General features: G+C 39.8%; 1 protein-coding gene across 1 annotated transcript in view; it reads right to left on the bottom strand.

The window, feature by feature from the left end:
• Positions 1-23,677, bottom strand: part of MGAT5B (alpha-1,6-mannosylglycoprotein 6-beta-N-acetylglucosaminyltransferase B) — a 199,742-nt gene that overhangs the window by 56,949 nt on the left and 119,116 nt on the right. Inside the window, exons 8-13 of the mRNA XM_089682674.1 lie at positions 15,560-15,724; positions 15,282-15,451; positions 14,167-14,298; positions 13,092-13,225; positions 10,323-10,453; positions 762-917 (exon numbers count right to left, since the gene is read on the bottom strand). Of these exons, the coding sequence (XP_089538800.1) occupies positions 762-917; positions 10,323-10,453; positions 13,092-13,225; positions 14,167-14,298; positions 15,282-15,451; positions 15,560-15,724 (888 nt within the window). The remainder of the gene's footprint in view (positions 1-761; positions 918-10,322; positions 10,454-13,091; positions 13,226-14,166; positions 14,299-15,281; positions 15,452-15,559; positions 15,725-23,677) is intronic.

Here is a 23,677-nt window from a genome sequence, read left to right as displayed (position 1 = left end):
AAGAAAGGTTTACAGTCTTCTTTAAAGAACAGTGCTGAGGAGACTTGACAATGCGTTGATGACTTGACAAAGCGCATGTGCGTGAAACACATTATCGTGGCAATCATCTCAGCTTGTGGTTCAGCCTGGTAGGGTGGCCGACTTCCGCTTCCTCCTGGGACCTGTGACATCAGTTACGGTGCACCGTGGTCCCCAGTCCAGTCAGCTTGTTTCTAGTGATCACCTTGCCTTACCATCTATTCTGGTGCAGGGGCTCAGGTGAGCGGATATTCCATCATGGCCACACATTGGGTTCAACGCTGTTATTGGAGGATTATATGCTTCTTTTAATGCTTCTATTTATGGAATAAATTTATACCCCTTCTGAAGTACCTTGTGGGGTCATTACTAAGTCTCCTCAGTGCTATTCTTTTGGATTTTATTTATCACTTCTTTTAGTGCGGCATTAGCAGCTGAGGATCAATTGGCTTCCAACAATCTGGGATTTCAGTGCTTAGATCTTTTGTTGTTAGTCTTCTTTAAAGGCACTGCTTTAATTTGAACATTTAGAAACAGAGTTAATTTAACCTGTAACCTATCTCTTGAAATAAACCCTCATTTTATACTCAACTTTGCACAAAACCCCTGAAAACCTAGCCCCAACCTTAACCCCTGGGCTAGATTCACATATGCACTATAAAGAGAGTACTTGGCAGGTTAAAATAGCCTGCCAAACGCTTCTCTTTTTAATGTATTTTCTTATTATCCCTCTCACAATGTACCTTGGCCTTCTTGAGCAACTGCTGTAGATCTTGTTGAGGCAGCAAACCATGATTTTTGACAAACGCAGGAACCTCAGGGGGCCTCTGGGTCTCGAAATAAACCGTCCCGTGCACTTCCATGTATTTGTGTAGAACGGACAAAAACTTTTCCTTACCCTGGAAATGAAGGGAACAATTTAATTAGTAGGAGCAGGTAAAAATCTTTTAATCAGCATTAAATTGTTTTCATCGTATTCACATCAAGAATCCAGAGATCCTTACCCTGTGAAGATATTTTTTCTCTATATTATGAATGTGTTGCACGTGTGACTGCATTGTAAATGATATGTCACATATGTCTTCTGTGATTGATGCTTTCCCAGACAAATTTAAAATGAATCACGCTGGGCTAATGATTCTAGCACTGAGTGTAGTTCTGGTACAGCTAGCACATGATCTGTTCCATGTAACAGGATTAACTGGATTAATTTTATATTGATTACTCTCTGGCTAGTGGCTTAAAGGACACCTATCATGAAAGAAATGCATAGGCTGCCATTGCTGAACTCCTGAAAAATGCGGCCACCTGACAAACTGATCTTCAGGCTTCAATTCTTTCACTGACCAAGAACAAGTGTGCACATCAAAGGTTCTGACGTTATTTGCTGTGGGCTTGCTCCATGCCAGCGACACAGAACATATAATGGCCGGAGGACAACTCAACAATTGGCATTTTAAGATTTCTTTGTCCATGTTTTTGTCCAAGCCTGCTGATCCTCTAAAGGTCTTTCCAGGAGAAATTTGCAATTTACTGGCTAAGGTTTCTTTACCAATAGCCTTCATTCCTTGGGATAAGAGTCACATCTAGGTTTCCTTAGTATATACAGCTGTTATGTAAGCAAGTCACCTATGCACTTGATGGGTGGAGGGAGGTAAGTGCCCACTGGTTGGAACAGTTGCACCATGTCCAAACATCATATTAAAGTGTATCTATACCCAAGAACAAAAATGTAATATTGCAGCCTAAATTATAAAAACCGGGATGCCCTGATCAATGAATGATAAGAGGTCAACAACAGGGTTCCAAAAAGGGAATTCCCAAATAGTAATACATCAAACTCACTGACTCACTAAGGAATACCCAAAGTGGTATCCTCAGAACCAATCATGACTAGCAAAAAAGGGGAAAAAGACCTAAGGAAAGGGGTCCAAAGGTCAAGGGGTCCCAATGAGGACAATCTTAGATTTAAATATTTTATTGCAAAATATAAAAATAACATAAATTCAGATAAAGTACAGACCCAACCACCACCAACAGAAAATGGCATGAAGATGGGAGATGTTATGGTGTATCCAGGGTGACAGCCCATGCTGAGAAGTCCCAGCGCCTCAGATGGAAAGAAGTGGCAGGAACCATGAGGTGAATAGATTGATATGAAAGGATAGTCTGGATGACAGGCTCAAGAGTAAGCATGGAATGCAAACAGCAATCAATAAATTGGCACAAATGGTCACAATAGTGAAAGTGGCTCCCACCTATCACAACCTCACATATCTCCAATTGCCCTCATACAAGTGGGTATAGGAACATCCACAGGGCTCATGGGGTGTAGGTGGCTATCTGATGTAGGGTGTTGTAGCCAAAATTCCCCTCCATATCATGGCAATTGCAGAGCATGCAGCTGTGCGGTCAGGTCAGCCTATGGTATTAAAACATGAGGTTTGAAGGCGATGCCAGGTATATGCTGTTTCATGGTTAATGGAAGACACTTTCAAGGATCTGGGGCATGATGCAGTGAGACCTATAAATCTTAGCATTTTTATTATCTGTGCAATCCTTGGGTTATATGTCTGAATTAATATCATCAATTTACATTATTCAGTTGATTCACATGTGATAATCTTCTATTCATCAATAGTCCTGGAATGATTTACATACTTCCTGCCAGGGCACTGCAGTGCGGGGACAATTTTCCTTGTGACATTATTCATAAATAGCCATATTATTATTATTATACGGGATTTATATAGCACTAACAGCTTGCTCAGCTCTTTACAATATAACGGGAGACAATACAGCAACAATACAGTTAAATACAAGAGGGATAGGAGGGCCCTGCTCTTTGGAGCTTACAATCTAGGAGCCATATGGCATGATTATCTAATTGACACCTGGATGATTGGCAGATTTCTCTAAATCATGTGCTGGAAGGACTAATATAGTGGCATACTATCATTTCCAATTGGAGTTTTCCCGATATTCATTCATCACATCACTATTTCATGGCATGTTTCATTTAAGATGTTATGATGTTATATGTCAGTGGACCTTGGTTCACTAGACATCATAATGGTTTTAGTGACTCCCTGCCTCTCCTATAGAGCACTGATATGGTGCCTATTATCCCTTGTATAAGGGCAATTGGAGATATGTGAGGTTGTGATAGGTGGGAGCCACTTTCACTATTGTGACCATCTGTGCCAATTTATTGATTGCTGTTTGCATTTCATGCTTACTCTTGAGCCTGTCATCCAGACTATTCTTTCATATCATTCTATTCACCTCATGGTTCCTGGCACATCTGAGGTGCTGGGACTTCTCAGCACGGGCTGTCACCCTGGATACACCATAACATCTCCCATCTTCATGCCATTTTCTGTTGGTGGTGGTTGGGTCTGTACTTTATCTGAATTTAGGTTATTTTTATATTTTGCAATAAAATATTTAAATTTAAGCCACAGATTGTCCTCATTGGGACCCCTTGACCTTTGGACCCTTTTCCTTAGGTCTTTTTCCCCTTTTTTGCTAATATTGCAGCCTACTAGTCTGTAATTGTAGTACCTTCATTTGTCTTCTTTTGAGTTTTTTCCCCTTCACATTTAATTGGTGACCCTGCCAACACAACGTTTCCTGTGCTAGGGAGAAAACGCTCACTCACTGTACTGTATCTGCACCATTGTAACCTAAGACATCACTACACAACACCTCCTTTTCTCTTCTCTTTTTCATAGGAGAGGGATGTTTTGTAGTTCACAGAGAGCTGGGAACAATGCTAACTGATAAGAGTGCAGCACAGGCAGAGAGCTCAGGATGTTTTCAGCTCACTCAATTTCAAGCAGGATCATCAGATATCAAAAAGATTCAACAAAATGCCTTCACTTGTATATTTACCAGACCAAAAGGAAGCAAACAAAATAAGATCATTGTTGGAGTTTACATACACTTTAACAGTGATGTCACCCTCCTGACTAAGCAGGGCTGCAGGTTTTTGTAAAATGCAAGAGTTGATTCCTTTCAGGATCAATAGGTATTTTTTGCATGTATCTAACAGATATAACAAAACACTTCCAATGGTATATTTAAAAGATCAAAAGGGAGCAAATAAGAGAAGTGTATTATTAGGTTCACATACAATCAGGGGCGGACTGACCATTTGGAAACTCGGGCACTGCCCGAGGGCCCGGAGTCAGTAGGGGGCCCCATGAGATACCCCTGGTACCTTTTTCATAGGCTTTTTTGAGTTTGGGCAAGGACACAGGGGCCCCATGATCCTCTATTGCCCGGGGGGCCCCATGAGTTGTCAGTCCGCCCCTGCATACAATATTAGCCCTGTCCACTGTATCACCCTGGATTTACAGTCATGAGCCAGAATGTACATGCATAATATTATTTAGAAGCTTGATGTCAATCTGCTGTGTCATTGTTCTGGGACTTTACACACTCGGCTCCAGGTGCAATAAATCCAATTACCACAATCTAGGATCTCAAAAACAGACTTCAGTGGTTTGGCCAAGTTTTACTCCTTTTAGGTGGCACTAGCTGTTTTGAGAAATCTGCTAATCTGCAATGATTTATAAGCTTTTTGCATGCTGGGCAAAAAGTATTAGTGTTCCATCTTTGGGAACCCAAGCACCAGACTGCAGTTGTGCTACAAAGGACTGAGTATGAATATTTGCTTTATTAGGTTTTGTCTTTGAATTTATTTGTTTTTTATCTTTTCTGGTCAATCTTCATCTGTTTTTCCTCATTATAATTCTAGACAGCCTAAAATTTTAATATAATTTTTTTCAGACACGCTTTACAGCTTACAAGCTTCCCCAACTAGTCAGTATTTCAATAACTGTTTCAATAACTGAAGGAAAATGACTATGATAGGAGCAAGTAGGAGATGTACAAAAAAGTTCTTACCTGCAACTGTGCAATGTCATCAAGGTAGGTGCCAAAGAAGAAAGAGAGAGGGGTGTGAGTAAGTCATTAAATTTGACAATTTGAAATTAGGAAGGTATGGTAGAAGGATAAAAGCTTTAGATTAAAAGATTATAAAGAATGCAACATGTTTAGATATAGATCTTAGATAAGGGAAAAATAATAAAATTCCAACTCAACTCTCAGTTTAAATCACCTTAACGTGATACTAAAGGTTGGGCTTGGCCCCTTAGTTCCAGTGAAGGAAACTCTTAAGGTGTCAGCATACCAAGACATTTTGGACAATTTCATGCTCCCAACTTTGTGGGAACAGTTTGGGGATGGCCCCTTCCTGTTCCAACATGACTGCGCACCAGTGTACAAAGCAAGGTCCATAAAGACATGGAGGAGCGAGTTTGGGGTGGAGGAACTTGACTGACCTGAGTCCTGACCTCAACCCAATAGAACACCTGTGGGAAGAATTAGAGTGGAGACTGTGACCTTCTCATCCGACATCAGTGCCTGACATCACAATTGCGCTTCTGAAAGAATGGTTAAACATTCCCATAGACACACTCCTAAACCTTGTGGACAGCGTTCACAGAAGAGTTGAAGCTGTTATAGCTGCAAAGGGCGGACCAACTCAATATTGAACCCTATAGACTAAGGCTGGCATGACATTAAAATTTGTGGTAAGGCGTGTAAAGGCAGGTGTAACCAATACTTTTGGCAATATAATGTATTCCGATTCGAATCAGAAGGATTCGATATTTTTGGATGTTAGTCCAACCTGCCAAGAGAAATGGCATGAGCTGAATAGGCAATATTGACTGGTGTCATGTGCATCCCAATGAACGAATAAAACAAAATTTGGATCCACTCGTTAACTGAATCTGAATTATCAAAAAAAGTTAGAAAATGTAATTCTTTTCTCCATGGGTGTGAACTACTATTGCATCATGTGGTGTCATCTGAATGAAACAAATGAAACTAATGCATTAGTTAATTTCGTTATAATTTTTTTTTTGGATTCGTATACATCCAAATGACATTTTCGTAAAATGAATTGTGGTGAAACGAAACGCATATACCTATTCATATGCTCACCCTTGCACACTCTGGTGATGGGACCCTGATATTAGTTTTTACATCAGCAGTGCAAGACTGGTAACTGGTTTCACAGCTCATCTTTTGGATAGAATGATACATCTGTGAACACAGTGCTATGTGCATGGAGTTTTGTCTGAACTCAATGAAAGATTGTGGTACAGTAAAGTGGTCCTAAAAGGACCAAATGTCAGCATCCAAGTATTTAGTGCATCCCCTCCATTCATAGCTATTATTATTCTACAGTATTTATATAGCGCCAAAAGGTTTGCTCAGTGCTGTACATCATAGTGGGGGACAGTACATGAGACAATACAGTAACAAAACAATACACGAGGGGGTCAAGGGCCCTGCTCTTTTGAGCTTACAATCTAGAAGGAGAATATCTACTGTAGTTAGTGACTTTTAATATTCTGTAGCATGACATCATCCTAAGCTGTCAGGTAACACAGAGGGCCCATTCACATTCACACAAAAAGCATGTTTTACCACATTGTTGCAATGCACGGTGTGGTGGATTGCAGTGCTAGTCATTTTGATTGGCACCCTAAAGCACTATTATCAAAGTAGGCATCGCACCTGCACTACGTTGCATCACAACGCACATGCCATACGTCATACTGCCCTTGAAAAAAGGGGGCATATGAACCCACTTTATTAGTATTTTACATGTTTAGTTGCACTACCTTTTTCAGAATGGGCTGACGTTTCTTTTCTAAGAGATTCCCATCTCCTCCTAATCCATTTAGACCGGCAGTGGAAGGTTTAATACAAGTATGATAAATATTATAAGCCTACCTCCATTGCTTTGTGTATGTCTATTCTGGATTGGATTGTGGTTATTGTACTTTTCCTTGTCATAATGGTTGTGCGCTCAATAAGCCTCAATTTGAAGAAAAATGGGCTGCCTTAATGCAGCATGCTCTAACACGTGATAACGCATTATGTTATCTCAACACATAATGTGAATGGGCCCATAGATTTTCTCACAGAAGTTAATTCCAGATTTAGCAACAACGTGCAGAGACGTTACTGTAATACAGTTCTTATAAGCCTGAGCCTTCTGATTTGGGTTAGTCTATCAAGACAATACAAACAGCAACTGTTTCCTATAATGACAAAGCAGGAGATATGGAAGGGCCTCAAATTAAAGTGCAGCTGAAATAATATAAAAAAACTCACTCCATTGCCTTCCTGATGAAAAGTGGATGTGCCTGGAATGCCATTACTGCCTATGGCTGGACCCCGCAGATACCAAAGATGATAAGAAATATGAAGACGGACCGAAGGCAACAGACTTGTTTGCATCTGAATTTGTTTATTCATGTACAGATTTCATTAGGAGAACAGGGGGTGGGTGAGTTTGTTATTTTACACTGTCCATCCAACTTTAACCATCTGACCTGTGGACAGTTTTTACCCCCTTTATGACCAGGGCATTTTTGTTATTCAGCATTGTGCTACTTTGAATGGCAATTGCTTGGTCATGCAACACTGTACTCAAATTAAATTTCTATATTTTTTTTCACACAATTAGAGCTTTCTTTTAATGGTATTTGATCACCACTGTTTTTTTTAATTTTTTATTATATAAATGAGCAAAAACAAAACATCCAATAAAATCTGTTATAAAACATATCCAATAAAATCATGTTTCTTCATACATTTAGGCCAAAATGTATTCTGCTACATGTGTTTGGTAAACGCAATCAGGTGTAGCTAATCACCTTCTCAATGGCACACAAAGCCATTTAACTTTCAACCGTGATCAGCTGTGGTCATTTTGATTAGCTCAGCATGAAAAGAGCTTTCCTGGAGCATTTCAGTTCTTGGTAGTGCAACTGAAGAAAACAATTAACTATGAGTGGCAAGGCACTGTCTATAGATCTCCGGGATAAAGTTGTGGACAGGCACAAGTCAGGAGATGGATACACTAAAAAAAATTAAATTAAAGGTTGCATCAATGCCTAGAAGCCCAGTAAAGTCTATTATTAAGAAGTGGAAGGTGTTTGGTACAACACAAAAACTCCCTGGATCAGGACGTCACTCCAAACTGGATGAAAGAGCCAGGAGGAAACTGGTCAGAGAGGCTACCAAGAGGCCTACAGCAACTCTGAAGCAGTTGTAGGAATTTACAACAAAGAGTGGTCATTGTGTGCATGTGACAACAATATCACAAATTATCCACAAATATGGCTTGTGTGGGAGGGTTGCAAGAAAAAAGCCACTCCTCAAGAAAGGTCACATGCAGTCACCACTGAGCTTTGCCAAAACGCACCTTGAAGATTCTGAGGCCACATGGAAAACTGTGTTCTGGTCACATGAGACTAAAATTGAATTATTTGGCCTCAACACTAATCGATATGTCTGGTGGAAATCCAATACAGCTCCCATCCAAATCCCACCATTCCTACAGCAAAGCATGGAGGTGGTATTATCCTGTTATGGGGTTGTTTCTCTGCAGCTGGGACTGGAGCACTTGTCAGGATAGAAGTAAAATTCATGGGACAAACTACCATCAAATTCTTGAGGAAAATCTACTGCCCTCTGTCAGAAAGTTGTCAATGGGAAGGTTTATCTTCCAACATGACTATGACCCAAAGTACACAGCAAAAATTACCACACAGTGGTTGAAGGAGAAAAAGGCGAATGTCCTTGCATGGCCTAGTCAGAAACCCAGTCTTAAACCCCATTGAAATCCTGTGGAATGACTTGAAGACTGCAGTCCACAAATGGTCACCCTCAAATTTAACTGAACTTGAGCAATTCTGCAAAGAAGAGTGGGCAAATATTGCAAAGTTTAGATGTGCAAAGTTAGTAGAGACATATCCTAACAGACTAAAGGCTGTAATTAAAGCAAAAGATGGTTCAACATAATACCTACAAAAAGGGCTGATCCTTTTTCCAACTCAGTGATTCTGTTTTTGAATTTTTGAATTAATGTTAATTTTTTCTGACATGTTGGATCTTGGATGTTATAACACTGAATAAATACAGTAGAATGATAACAAAAACTGTGTCTGTCTTCATTTCAGGCTGCAAAGCAACAAAATGTGATTATTTTAAAGGGGGGTGATTCTTTTCTATACCCACTGTATATCTATATCTATATCTATATCTATCTATCTATCTATCTATCTATCTATCTATCTATCGTAAGTACTAGCATCAAATGTAAGGGCTTTTCTTACTCATTTTTAGTAAAAGGAAGTTCAAAAACAAACAAATTGTCAATTTCACACACAGGGATTTTCAGCTTTCCATCCAAATAAATATATGTGCAGTCTCCTGGCTTACACATACATCACCATAGCTCAAGCTTTACTCCTTAAGCCCTGGTCTGTCTCCTACAGACATGACAGCATACCACTCAGGACCTCTCTCAACAGCTTGGTCCACAAACTTGGCAGCCACTTTCTGCTTCAGCTCCAATCTGTACTCCTAGGCAGAGACCTCCTCTGTCTGCCAGGGTAGAGCCCAGAACCCCAGTTAGGTTATTACTTAAAGCCCTGCACACACCCGTACAATTAGTATGCTGGTGGTTCACAAAACATGGACCCAGGATTGTAGATTTCATCCCTCCCATATCACTTTGAAACTTCCAACCTCCAGGTCCCAAAAGTGACTTTACGAACAAATGAGGAAACTGAAAAGCCAGTTTCCTCTGAATTAAGCAAACCCCCTGGAGCCCCTCCACCTGCTTAGTCGAGAATCCGGGGATATAACTTTGATTCACACCATGGGAGGGCCCAGAACTGCCAATATATATACAATATTTATACAATATATATATATATACGAGCAGCACAGTGGCTAAGTGGTTGGCTCTTCCATCTGGCAGTACTCGGGTCGGTTTGAATCCCAACCACGGCACCACCTGCCTGGAGTTTGCATGTTCTCCCTGTGCCTGCGTGGGTTTCCTCCGGGTACTCTGGTTTCCTCCCACACTCCAAAGAGATGATGGTAAGTTAATTGGCCCTAGTATGTGTATGTATGAATGTGAGTTAGGGACCTTAGATTGTACACCCCTTGAGGGTTAGGGACTGATGTGAATGTACAATATATATGTAAAGCGCTGCGTAAATTGATGGCGCTATATAAGTACCTGGCGCTATATAAGTACCTGAAATAAATAATAAATATATATATATATATATATATATATATATATCTATATACATACATATATAATGCAGATCTGTCAAGATTAATTAGCAAGAAGAATCTCTGAAAAGCTGGCCAGAGAGTTCAGAGGTATTGTGAGATGTGAATAGAGGAATGTAACATACCTTCCACATAGCTGCTTCCTTTCCATATACAACAGCCATATTTCTGACCTTGTTGAGAGCTACTTGTTGGCGCTCAGTTTCATTGAGTTCATCAGTCACAAATCCCATAAAGGAATTATCTGGAGTGTGAGCTGCAGAACAAGACACAAAACAAATAGTCCACAAGCAGAGGTATATCTCACTGCAGCATTGCGTGAGGAGTACTGGGGGGATAGCGAGCAACAAACATAGTGCATGGGCACAATTACATCACCACAGTAAGTAGCCAGCATGTAGTCCATGCTCAAGGGAAAAGCACCTGAATGAATGGATAGCAGTCCTAACAGTACAATGAAGATGCAAAATCATAGGTAAGCACAGGTAACAGCAGCAGTGCCATGCTATGATATAAGTGCAACAATACAGCTGTGTTGATGGCAATTAGAAGGCTAGCATAGATGATGGTGAAATTCTGAAATTCCTTGCATACATCTTTATATACAGTCCCCTTTTCACTATTTTCTCCTTCCTCCATTGGTCCAATGTTTTTTCATCCTTATGCTTGCACCTCAGCTGTTAGTTTATCTACTACCTACTACCCCATCTACCTTGCCAAGCACTCTCCATACATGATATATCTGCTGCCATAGCTAACAACGGACACATCAGTTCATGACTGGTGTTTTTAAAGTGTGCTTAAAGTAAACCAACACTCAGAGAACTATGGGGACTATCATTGCTGAACTCCTTGGTGAAAATGTTAGTTGCCTGGCCACTGCTAGCATCAATACCAGATCACTGACCTGGAACAATCATACAGATCAAAAATGTTCAGACTGAAACAACTTGGAAAGTTTTAAAGCAATTAAATCTGCAAGACAGCCATGGAAATGGGATGTTTAAAAATAGGAATCAGCAATAGCAGCATCAAAACGTCAGTATACTGTACATTTCCTTTAAGGCAGCTTAAAGAGCAGAACTCAAGAAGCAGAAATTCCCTATCTTATAGGGAACAACAGGAAATGGTAATTGTGTAAATAGTACCCTGAAATTTTACCTTTTGTCTTTAGTCCGTATAAAAAAAGTTCACTTTCTAGCATGTGATTGGCCTAAGCACTCCTACGCCTACAGCCTCATGGCTTTATATCTGCAGTGCACAAGGCACTGCCATCTGACTGCTAGTCTCACAGTGAGATTTCATGTCACTACTGTGCTGCTTGCTGGAGAGTAATTCGTACCTGTACTTGCACTTGATGCAGTTATCTGCTTCTGCTTCAGGAATTCTGTACATGTTTCCTCTACCTCGTCTGTTGCTTCTTGAACATTACCCCACCAGTCATCAGATAACCAATTACCAGGGAGGTCAGCTCTGATATTGGAAAGAGGAACCCTTCCTTTACTAAAGTGGTTGCCTCCATACAGACAGACATAAGATATGGATAGTCAATTTGAGGGGAAAGATCAGCTGCAGAGAGTCTATAGGCAATACTAATGACTTGCCCTTCTAATTCATTTCAATGAGCAGGGTATCACAGGACATACTCCTAGTATAAGTGCTGTCTGATCACATGAATATTTGTTAAATCCGGTGCCATGAAAATGACATCAGTGTTATCAGTAAACAATTGGTGTGCAATTCCCAAAAATGCATAATTAACTATATATGCACTGGCTGCTGTTACTAAAGATAACAGTATACTGTATTAGTGCTTTATAACTCTGAATATTTCCAATGTTCACTGCTGCAGTAAGTCCTTCCATTTCATCTACACTGGTAGTGTATGGACGGTGTTGCCCTATTATTGCCCCTTCTAGCAACAAACAGGCATTTTCCAAGAGTGGATATCTGATTGTTTACAATGGCAACATACACCATTGTCAGGGTCCAGAGCTGAACCAGTGACCTCTGTGATGTCTGGCTGTAGCTATTCTTGCTTACCACCTAAGATACTGGACAATTCCCTGTCTGATCTCTGAGGACAATCTTGCCTTGACTCTTGTTCCTGCTGAACTTTGAACTCTTTGCTGCTTCCATGAACTTCCTAATTTAAGCCATGTCTCTGCACTTCTTGTTTCCTGATTATTGTGCTCTCTGCAGCTGATATCTTGCTCCTTTTTATACCTGCAGCTGTCCTTATTTCCACTACCATTCATTATCGACCGTTGGCTTGTTCCTTGACTATGCTTCTGCTTGATCGCAAACTGCTATCATGTGTTACTGACCTTTGGCTTGTTTACTGACTATGCTTCAGCTTGATCTCAACTTGCTATATCTGCTACTGGACCCTGGCTTGGTCACCTCCTGGTGGGGTGATCTGTGGACTGCAACCTGGTACAAACACACAGCAAAACCCATCTCCACCTTCAGGAGCTTTGGTGAACACTGGTTATTGCTTAGACCTCACACCTAGGGTGAGCCCCTGTCATCCGCCAGGGTGACCTACTTGTACACTTATTCTACTGGTCGGTGGGAGCCTCTCTGTGGCTATAGCTACTGGTCTCTGAGCCTAACCCCTGACCATGACAACCATTCTTCTCCAGTAGGTGACACTATTTTAATTACATAATTAAAGGGAAATACTATTGCCTATCACACAGTTTAGGGAATAACACCTTGAAAATGTGCTTTATACAAAACGTACATATAATAAAGGATGCAACGCAAACCAATAATGTAAACATCAAGCTACCTTTGCAAATCAACAAACTGAAAAACATGTTTGCCATGTTGCATGCTTGGATGTCAAATGGGTTCAATTCACCCCCCCATAACTCTATTCCCAAACTCACGGAACATTGTCATGAACTGTTTGGGATGTAGATTCCAGTAGCCCCAGTTTGTGCGGTAGCCATGGAGCGTGGCATACTCTTCGTGGTTGTACGCTGGTTCTGTCCCAAATGTGTCCACCACGCGCAGACGGCACCTGCAGGAGGGGGGTGTTCATGGTGTGGACCCTCACTGTAAGGGGCCAAATGTCGGTGTGGACTAGAGGGCAGGGATATTTTATTAAAAGAGTTTTCCACTTTATATCAATAGTAGACTTCTGGTTTAGACTTGTCCATTGAGCCACACTGAAGGGTCCCCGCCTTCCATAATAAGTAACAGAGAAACTAATATTCTATTTTTTAAGTACTTTTTTCTATATTAAAGTATTCATTGGTAATATACAACCATCTAAATGACAAGCCATTATACTGATTTCATGATATGGTACAGGTAAAACAAGAGAAACCTCAACAACTTGTAAAAATGAGGAGCAACAGGCTCCTGAATCTTTGTTGTTTTACACAAAGAGGTCTCCAGTTAATTCACTTTTAGGCCCCTTTCACATGGGCATTCCGTTTTTTTCATCAGTTCAGTCATGTTTTTTCAAAGAAAAAATGGATGTGTTTTTCATCAGTTTAAATCAATTTCCACATCAGTTTTCCATTCGTTTTTCCATCAGTTTTTTACATCCACTACCAATGCAGAAATGGTCCGTTTGTCCCTTTACATCTGTTTTTTTGTCCGTTATGTTTTTTAAGGGCTTTGCTCTTCCAAAAACAGATGTTGGCAGATGTGGCTGTAAACGGATGACCATCCATTTATATTCATTTATCCATAGAGATGTATTGATGTTCATTCTTCATCCATCAATGGACGGATGAAAAACGGACAAATGGAATGCCCGTGTGAAAGGGGCCTTATAGTAAAGTGGAAAAATCTTTAGCATTGATTGAAGGGAGCTAAGGGTGGCTGCAGTGAAGTCAGGTGTGTCCATTAGAGGTGAGCAAGAAGTCATAGGTCAACAGGAACAGTCTCTGACACAGTCTGGGAGTATTTTTAAATCTGTCTTGGTGTTTACCAATTACATCTTCCTCTCACCTGTACTTCCTGAATGACAGGCCCATGTGCTGCTTCATTTGTTGCATGCCATGATAGTCCGTGTAGATAAGATCAAAATTTAATGGTTCTGTTAGCGGGCAATTCCCTCTTCCAGGGGGGACACCTAAAAAACTGAGAAACATAGGATTGTTCCATTAGCAGAGCATGACCCCTAAATCTACTATACACACAGCAACGGTTTAAACAATTGAAAACACTGAAAATTTGGTGTACTCTAGAGACTCTGTTTTGTGAACTGCCCCATTTCCTATTGAATGTTCTGCTCATCAAAGACTGGCTCTTTATCCTACCCATAATGTAGCTCTAGATTATAGATTAAAAATCTTGAAACAAGGCCCTAAATGGGGCCCAACTATCAATTTTAGAATGTCCAGTTGTAAGTAATAAAGACTACACACTGCTGGGTGATTTTGAGAATAACATATGTAACAGTAAACTGAGAGGAACAACACCAGCAATACGAAAATACCTTAAGGTCCCAACACGTATTTTTTGTCAGTCAATAAAGACAGTTCCCTAGAATTTCTAATATGACAACTTTTCCTCTATACTTAGGTAACAATCCCCCAAATCTGGTGAACAACATAGCATCACTTTCATTTCTTTCTTGTTTGTACCTTCAGACATTAAAGAATGTTTCCCAATTAAACCATTTTTTTTACTTAGAATGGGGAAAGTTTATATGTTCAAAGACCCTTTCCAACAGCTTCTTACCAAGCCTGGCTAGGTACTTTTGGGAGTTAAAGTGGCTGGTTAGGATCAGTTTTTCTGATCAGTCATGATTGTTTTCCCTTGAGATGGTGAGGCTGGTGCTAAGCATTTCTCCAAATCTCCAACATTGGCCACACATGCACATGTACAATTTGCACGTTTTCAACAGGACGTTTACTTGGAGGGCATGCATGCACCACCACCTATAGTCTGTAGGCAACCTAACAGTCATCCATTCTAAATGTTATCACTAAGACACAGGTGAGTATGAATGGCTCCATGACCATTGTTACTACAGAGGAACATATTGGGTAGTACAGGCTCTAGTAATCCTCTATAACATCATCATGTAGCAAAGTCAACAGCACTGTCACTATCCTCACCTCTGGAGCTCTTTCACAGACACTGTTATTTTTAGACTGTGACCCAACACATACAGAGCTGCAAGGATATCTGCCCACTGCACCATCTCACCCAGGGGTCCACCTTTCAGCACCCTAGGACTGAACACATCACCAGACTCCTCTGTCAGAAAACCAATGTGAACCAGGATCTGGAGAGATATGGAAAATCTTTAGTTAGTTGTAGACTTCAAAACAGGTAGATAATTAACAACTAACACAACTATAGCAAGATAAACTAAAATGAGAGGTCTTGAGACCTGTTTCTGCTCATTAGGTGTACTCTGAATCTTGGCCTCCAACCTCCGAGCAGCCAACAGCCACTGAGCCTCCAACCTCCTCAGCCTCTTCTTCATGAAAATAAGAGACTCCTTTCCAGTTCCCATTAGATCCAGAAGAGATGAGAGCTCTGTGCGAAAAGCAGCCTAAGAAAAAGGAACAAGTGACAAACACTGAGAGGTGCACAAAAGTTATGCAGTCAAATAGAGTTGAAAATAGTTAGAGCAATGGCATAGGGAAAGCTAAAAGGGTTGAGGAGTCTTTGAAGACTTTGCCATTTGGTACGAGGAGAGGATATGTGTTAGAAAAGGAGTCGATACAGAGATGAATCTTTGTGCTTGGGTTTTTTAGTGTGTGGAGGCTTACTTTTTGTCTATAATCATTAAATTGTGTAATACTTGCATTCGGTCTGTAAAGGTCATCTGGGCAGGGAGGAGCCAATTTCCTTAGATGCATTTCTTGGCTGCCAGAATACAAAGGAGCTCTAACCTGGTGGGGGCAGAGGCTGAATCAGGGCTAGCGAGAGGAAGAAAATAAAAAAGGGCTAAATGTGGAGTAGGATCTTTAGAATGACCAGGGTGTAGTGACCTAAAACCAAACAACGCCAGAAGGCCATCAATTGGGGACAGATCCATAATAAATGCTGTAGTGCACTACACTGGTGGTGGCATTTTGTACACTTATTAAGTGGCGTTTACATTGTAGTCACTCGAGGGCAAGGGGTTAAAGTGATGTTTTATTCATAGTACTTTATAGGTCATGACTGCTTGCTGCCTTCAGACCAAAGGATTTAAAATATGGGTAGTGTACATCCGTCTACAATATACAACTGTCTCATCATATGCGGGAAATCAAACTGTTCCAGCAGTCTGCTCTCATCTTTATTGCCAACAGCTCAGTGTAAAATAATATATTCAAAATAAAAAGACCTAGTCAGAAAATGATCCTGTCTACACTTGCAAGAAAAGCATTTAATGTATAATTCCCTCCAGGTGAACTATATCAATTCCACACTCTACTGACATTTTGTACCTTCTGAGTTGCCTTTTATATGTGTACTTACCGTGATGTATGCTCAGAAGTTTGAAAAACCCTAATAAAACTTTATTCTTTAAATTAATTTGCTTTGCAAATGTTTTAGCGTTTGCATGAAAGTCGCAAATAATCCATGTAATGTTTGTAATATGTGTGAGACATCAGTTACCCTAACATTTGATCCTGAGAACAAAAAAAACCTTAAGAACATTCAACAAGAAGAGTTAAAGTGGTTATAAACCCTCACATATACCCAGTGAAGTGAATGGCCACAGGTGATACACAGACTATTCTAAAAACATACAGTTCAAAGGATTTTTTCTCAGCTCTAGCATCAGGGAACAGGGATCTCAAGTCTCAGTGCAGATCCCAGTCAGGAAAGCTCTGAGCCCTTATTGGAGGGAAGGGACACACCCCCCTTCACATACTACATAGAGAACATGCAGACCTAAGGATATGAACCACAGACTATGTGCTGCAGCTCTCCTTTCCATTACCTGTTTATTTCAATTTATCTCAGAAGTGACTAATGCTAGTAGCAGAGGAAGGAGGAAGCAGAGGGAAATCGCCCTCAGTGCTTTGAATAGAGGCAAAAACACACTATAGATGAATGTGCTTTGTTCAGACCCCCTGGAGTGTAAAGAACATCCCCAGGTTGTATGGACTGAAGTCATATGTCATAATATGTCATAAGTCATATGTCGTATGGAACCAAAGTGTGATTTTTTTGACAGACCTGGGGGCCAAAACAGAAGGGTCACTCTTAAAAACATTAAACTACGGCTATGGTTTTTTTTTGGTTTTTTTTTAGAGAAAGTGGACCTCAAACTCATGACGTCTCTGCCCAGGACTGCAAATTGGTGGGAGATGATTGAGGGGGAAGAGGACCAAGTACATCACATCAACAGCTAAAGTCACCAGAACAAGGTGATTTAAAAAATCTGCTGTCAGGAGCTTCAAAGGGGAATGGGGTCCTCTTGGGAGGAGAGCTGGATTTTAACCACTTCTGTTCGGCCCATGTATATAAAGTGTCGGATAGGAGCAGTGCAGGAGCGGGTTCATAAATGGCGCCCGCATTTTCAGCCTGTGTGTGCTCCCTGGGAGCGCGCGGCACACCAATCGCTGTACGGGACCTTTGTGTGAGGTCCCGATCATGTGATCACTGATTGGCCAATCAGTGATCACATGAATAGTAGTAAACAAGATGTCACTTCTGACATCATTGCTTACTACGTGTAAAATCTGTGAATTCACAACAGCCTTGTACCATGTGACAAGCTGTGACCAATCACAGCTCTCACAGTATTTCTCAATGGCTGCAAGAATGCAGTCAGAGAGAAGGAAAAATTATTGCTTTTACAGCCTTTATGGGTGTAAAAGCAATCAGTGTAAAAAAAAAAAAAATCATCACCCCCCACAAGTAGTCAGTGTCACTATGTACTGCTAGGGTGACAGTATGTTAAAAAAAACCCATAAATAATAATATAAAAAAAATAAAATAAAAATGTAAAAAAAAAATTAGAAAAATTATAAGTTTTGGTAATAAACTAATTTGGGTTTTTTTTCTTACTAAAAAGATAGCTGAATACATTTTGGCCAAGATTTATGAAGAAAAAATATTTATTTGCAAAATTTTATAAGAAAGACCCTTTTTTTTAAAAAATTTGGACTTTTTCATTTATATAGCAAAAAATAAAATAAAAATCCCAGTGGTGAATCAAAACCACCAAAATAAAGTTTTATCTGTCACAAACAAATGCGAAAAAATTCATATGGGTACAGTTTTGCATGACCGCGCAATTGTCATTCAAAGTGTGACAGCGCTGAAAGCTGAAAATTGACCTGGACAGCAAGGGGGTAAAAGTTTCCCGGCTTGAAGTGGTTTAAAGAGTAGACCAAAGTCTTAGGATAAATATTAGAGCTTTCATTGTTTACTTATGAAAACGCCTGGCTATCATGCTGACCCTCCAACATTAATAGGTATGCAGATGAGAAAAGTCTGAGTATAATCAGCAGTCCTTATTGACGTACTTGTTTTAGGTTAGTGAATCAAAGTATTGAAAGAGGGTCATCATTACAGTTAGGCAACTAGCATTCGTAGAACGAGAACTTAGCGATTGCCTCTATAAAGGTGCATAGTAAATGATCTGTAAGTAAAAACTTATGTATGTCAAATGCCAACTCTGGCTCAAGAGATGCATTGAATATTTTCTGTCTGGTGCAAACGAGTGTGCTGATTTTCCAAACAGCTCATGTCTAAAAAAAAAAGTTTTTCCTAAACCCTGCATAAATAAACCAATTTTAGCATTCTGAACTAGCAGGATCAATGATGCCAACGTGGTGCAGGTTTTCCTGTGTAGTCTATGAGCTCCTACAATAAGGAACTAGCTGATACTTGACAGCCCAGTTAATATACTTTTTAATAGATATCATTGTCCCTAGGTCATCTATTCTGTTCACACACATTGTCCATTTAAAGGGATTGTACTGTTAAAACACTGGAATCCTAAGACCACAGAGCATAGGCTCATATGGATCACCTAAATGAGCATCAAGTGCAACCTTTCTCTGCGCATGGACAGTCATATTCCCTGCACGCTTTCACTCCAGGTTGTCTGATCCCCCTTTAGGGAGCTCAGCAACCTCACAGATGTGAGTACACCATTGCATTTGACCTTTACTTTCTATATTCCATCTTATTATCTGCTAAACCACTGAACCATAAAGAACTCTCCCGCAGCCTCTGTCTCTTTTCTTTTTTCTTCTTATCTTTGGAGGCACCCCAGTTATAAAGGGAATGTAGTTTGCGAATAATTGTCTTTCATCATCATGGTAAGCACTAAACAATACAATGTTTGAAAATATTTTAAGCAAGTAAATATGAAATACTATATCTGAATATCACATATTGACCACTCGTGGCCAACAGGTGGCAAAAATAAAGCTATTTCTCCAGGTTCTAACTGGGCTTGTTTACTGCTACACTGTGAATAGCCTGTGCTGTGAATTAAACTGAATAGAAGTTGATTACAAATTACAGAGCATAAAGAAAACAAGGTGATCCCCACATGGAAGAAAATATATTTGAAATATATTTTGAAAATATATATTTCTTAAATATTTTAAAAATATTCTCCCCAAATATATTGACATGTATTTGAAATGCTACAATTTTGGCCATATTGAATATATTTCAAAATATATTTCAATAAAAAAAAAATATATATATATATACACTGTATGTTGAAATACGTTTTTATTAAATCTTCTTTGTAGGTGGCATATTTTTGACTTCTTTGATTTTAGCAACTTAGTCATTTAGAAAAAACAAGGGGGGAATAGAGGGTGTGCTTCCCATATGGAAGAAAAATATATTTTAAATATATGTTAAAAATATTCTTTCCAAATATATTGACATATATTTGAAATGCTACAATTTTGGCCATATTCAATATATTTCAAAATATAAGTAAATATACACACACATATATATATATATATATATATATATATATATACACTGTATGTTGAAATGCATTTTTATTACAAAATATATGAAATATATTTTTAAAAATACATTTCAAAAAATACACATCTACATTTTTGGAATACATTTACAAATATATGTAAAAATATATGTTAAAATTACTTTTTTTTATATGTTAAAACCAATCTGAAGAATATATTTTAAAACAAATTCTTCAGAGTTTTTTTAACATATAAAAAAGTCATTTTAACGTATATTTTTACATATATTTGTAAATGCATTCCAAAAATGTAGATTTGTATTTTTAAAGACATACAGTATATTTGAAAAGCATTTTAAAATATATTTTTCATATATTTTGTAATAAAAACTCATTTCAACATACAATATATATATATATATATATATATATATATATATATATATATATATATTTATTTATTTATTAAAATATATTTTGAAATATATTGTATATGGCCAACATTGTAGCATTTCAAATATATGTCAATATATTTGGGAAGAATATTTTTAAAATATATTTCAAATATATTTTTATTCCATATGGGAAGCACACCCTCTATTCCCCCTTTTTTTTTTTTTCTAAACGACTAAGTTGCTAAAATCAAAGAAGTCAAATATATGCCACCTACAAAGAAGATTTATATTACCTGTCTTTCTGCCTTTGCCGATTATCAGCACTGTATGGCACAGAAATTGCCATTTGAAGAATTTTTTCAATCTGACACATCTGGGAGTGTTGATTTCCTGGTCCCTACTATGTGCTGTGGTTCCTCTCGTTTGTCCCTACGTCATGACGCAGCATTGACGCCGTGGCTAGCAGTAGAATCCACTGTGCACAGAGATTGTTCTGGAATTTGATATCACCATTAGTGTCAGATTCAGAAGATTCTTCAAGAGGCAATGTTTTTTTTTTTTGCACTACAAAGAATTTATTGGATTCAGTAGACTCTTGAAGCTGTGATTCCTGTGCAATACAGCAGGCACCAGTGGTGCAGAAAAAAATGCACCGCCAGGGCCATTTTGGAGCGTTTTGGCTGAAAAAAGCATCTAAGTACTTGTTATACTAAGCCCTCATGCACATGGGACATTTTTACAGTAGCTGTTATTGGCTTTTGACGTTTTTTTCTACAGCTAGTAAACCCCCCAGCATGTTATCCTATGTGTCTATGTACACATAGACTGTAATGAACGTTTTTTGGCAGGGACGTTTTTTGACTGGAAAAAAACCCAGGACTAGTGGCAGGGGAGGACTGACAACTCATGGGGCTCTTGGGAAATATGGGATCATGGGGTCCTTGCCCACACCCAAAAAAGCCTATGAAAAAGCCAATGAAAGGTACCAGGGGCATCTCATGGAGTCCCCTACTGACCCGGGGCCCTCGGGCAGTGCCCAAGTGCTCGAATGGTCAGTCCGCCCCTGACTAGTGGGTTTCTAGAGGAGTTTTTTAGCTGTAAAAACACTCTAATGCTGAAATAAGCAGCAAAATGCGGTAAAACGCAGTAAACACCGACGTTTTAGGACTTTTTTGACCCCCAAATTTTTTTTTTGGTTAAACAAAATGCTAAAAATTGTAAACGCGGAAAAACGTGGGAAAACGCAGCTAAACGCTAATGCAAAAACGCTAAAAAAAGCTGAAAAACTCATGTTTTTAACGAGACTTTACACAGATAACATTACCAACGTTTTTAAAACACCCCATGTGCATGGAGCCTAAGTGCGTTTAGAGATGAGCGTTAATTTATTTCAATGGCCAGAATAAATTATTTTGGTCAATTCTGGCCATTTATTCTGGCTAATCAAATCAATTAAATGGTTAGCACTTCCGCCTGGCAGTACCAGGGTCGTTGGTTCGAATCCCAGCCACGGCACCTCCTGCCTGGAGTTTGCATGTTCTCCCTGTGCCTGCGTGGGTTTCCTCCGGGTACTCCGGTTTCCTCCCACACTCGAAAGACATGCTGGTAGGTTAATTGGATCCTGTCTAAATTGGCCCTTGTATATGAATGTGAGTTAGGGACCTTAGATTGTACGCCCCTTGAGGATTAGGGATTGATGTGAATGTACAATATATATGTAGAGCGCTGTGTAAATTGACAACGCTATATAAGTACCTGAAATAAATAAATAAATAAATTTGCGCCCAAAGGCATGACAGGGGTAAACGCGGTGCGCACTTTTACAAGTGTCAAGCATTTTTTTTTCCAAAGCGCTGCTGGCTTCTAAGGGAGTTAAAATAATTGTCAGTGTGCATGAGGCCTAATATTATATAATGATGATGAAGTGATTTATACCAGGAAGAACGTATGTGACATTGTTACCAGAATATACTAATACATAACATGAATTTCAACATCTTTCATTTCTAGATGCTTAGAAGCAACATTTACTATGGCGGTTACAACTGTTTCAGTTAATGTGCTATTTTACCAAGCTGTAGGAGGCCTTTGAGGACATGCCATTAATGAGAACTTAATGAAAAGGTTTCCATGGTCACAGTTTAATATACTTAACACACTGCCTAAAGATGATAAATATATTGGTCTAGAAGCTTAAATTATAACTAAACTCAAAAGCAATCATTTTACATATTGCAGCTTACCAGTTCTTAGAGGTGGTCGCTGCATTTGTTTTCTTTTTTAAACTTTTTTCTGCTTTATTTTCACTTGTGATCCAGCCAGTAAGCCAGCCATTTTTCAGCTTTCTTCAACAAGCAAGTTGTCCAGCTAAAGTGGCACTTAGAGGGTTGAGACAAATTATTTATCACTGACAGGGGTACTTACAATGGCCAGCTTTTATTCATTCATGCTGACCGTCTGTACGACAGTATCCTTCCACTGTCATGCCCTGACCTGGCCACTACTGCGTATAACGACTCACTGTCAGCTGCCTTAGACTCCTTAGCACCCCTAACCACACGTAGCATTAGACCCCGACCGCTTCAACCCTGGCAGAACGACCACACTAAACATCTTAAACGACGCAGTCGTGCGCTGGAGCGATTATGGCGCAAAACCAGATCCCCTCGAGCATTCTCCCTCTACAAATCCGCCTTCCTTACCTACCTCCTCCACGCTGCCAAACAAGCCTACTTCGTAACCCTCATCAACACCCTCTCCACCTGTCCCCGCTGGCTCTTCTCCACTTTCAACTCCCTACTCTCCCCCCCCACCCCCACCCAGTACCTCACTTACCGCCCACGAGATTGCCAATCACTTCCAAAATAAGATCGACGCAATCCATAAGGACATCGCCAATGCTCAACCTACCTCCCCACCTAGCCTCCCTCCCACTATAACCCCATCAACTCTCTTCTCCTCTGACCTCGCAACTGCCCTACCCCCCACCACACCTAACGTCCTGGACACTATAACCTCCCCAACACTCCATTCCTTCAGCCTTGCTACCACTGAGGAGGTTACTAAGGTCTTCTCAGAAGCCCACCTCACCACTTGCCCCCTTGACCCTGTCCCCACACAACTCCTCCGGTCACCCTCCTCCTCCATCCTACGATCTCTCACCCACATCTTCAATCTCTCCCTCTCTACTGGCGCATTCCCC

The sequence above is a fragment of the Staurois parvus genome, unplaced genomic scaffold, assembly GCF_062004578.1.
Source record: "Staurois parvus isolate SC_StPar_1 unplaced genomic scaffold, SC_StPar_1.0 ptg000293l, whole genome shotgun sequence".
NCBI classification, from domain to species: Eukaryota; Metazoa; Chordata; class Amphibia; order Anura; family Ranidae; genus Staurois; species Staurois parvus.
Note: the sequence above shows the minus strand (reverse complement) of the source record. Positions and strands in the feature narration are given on the sequence as shown.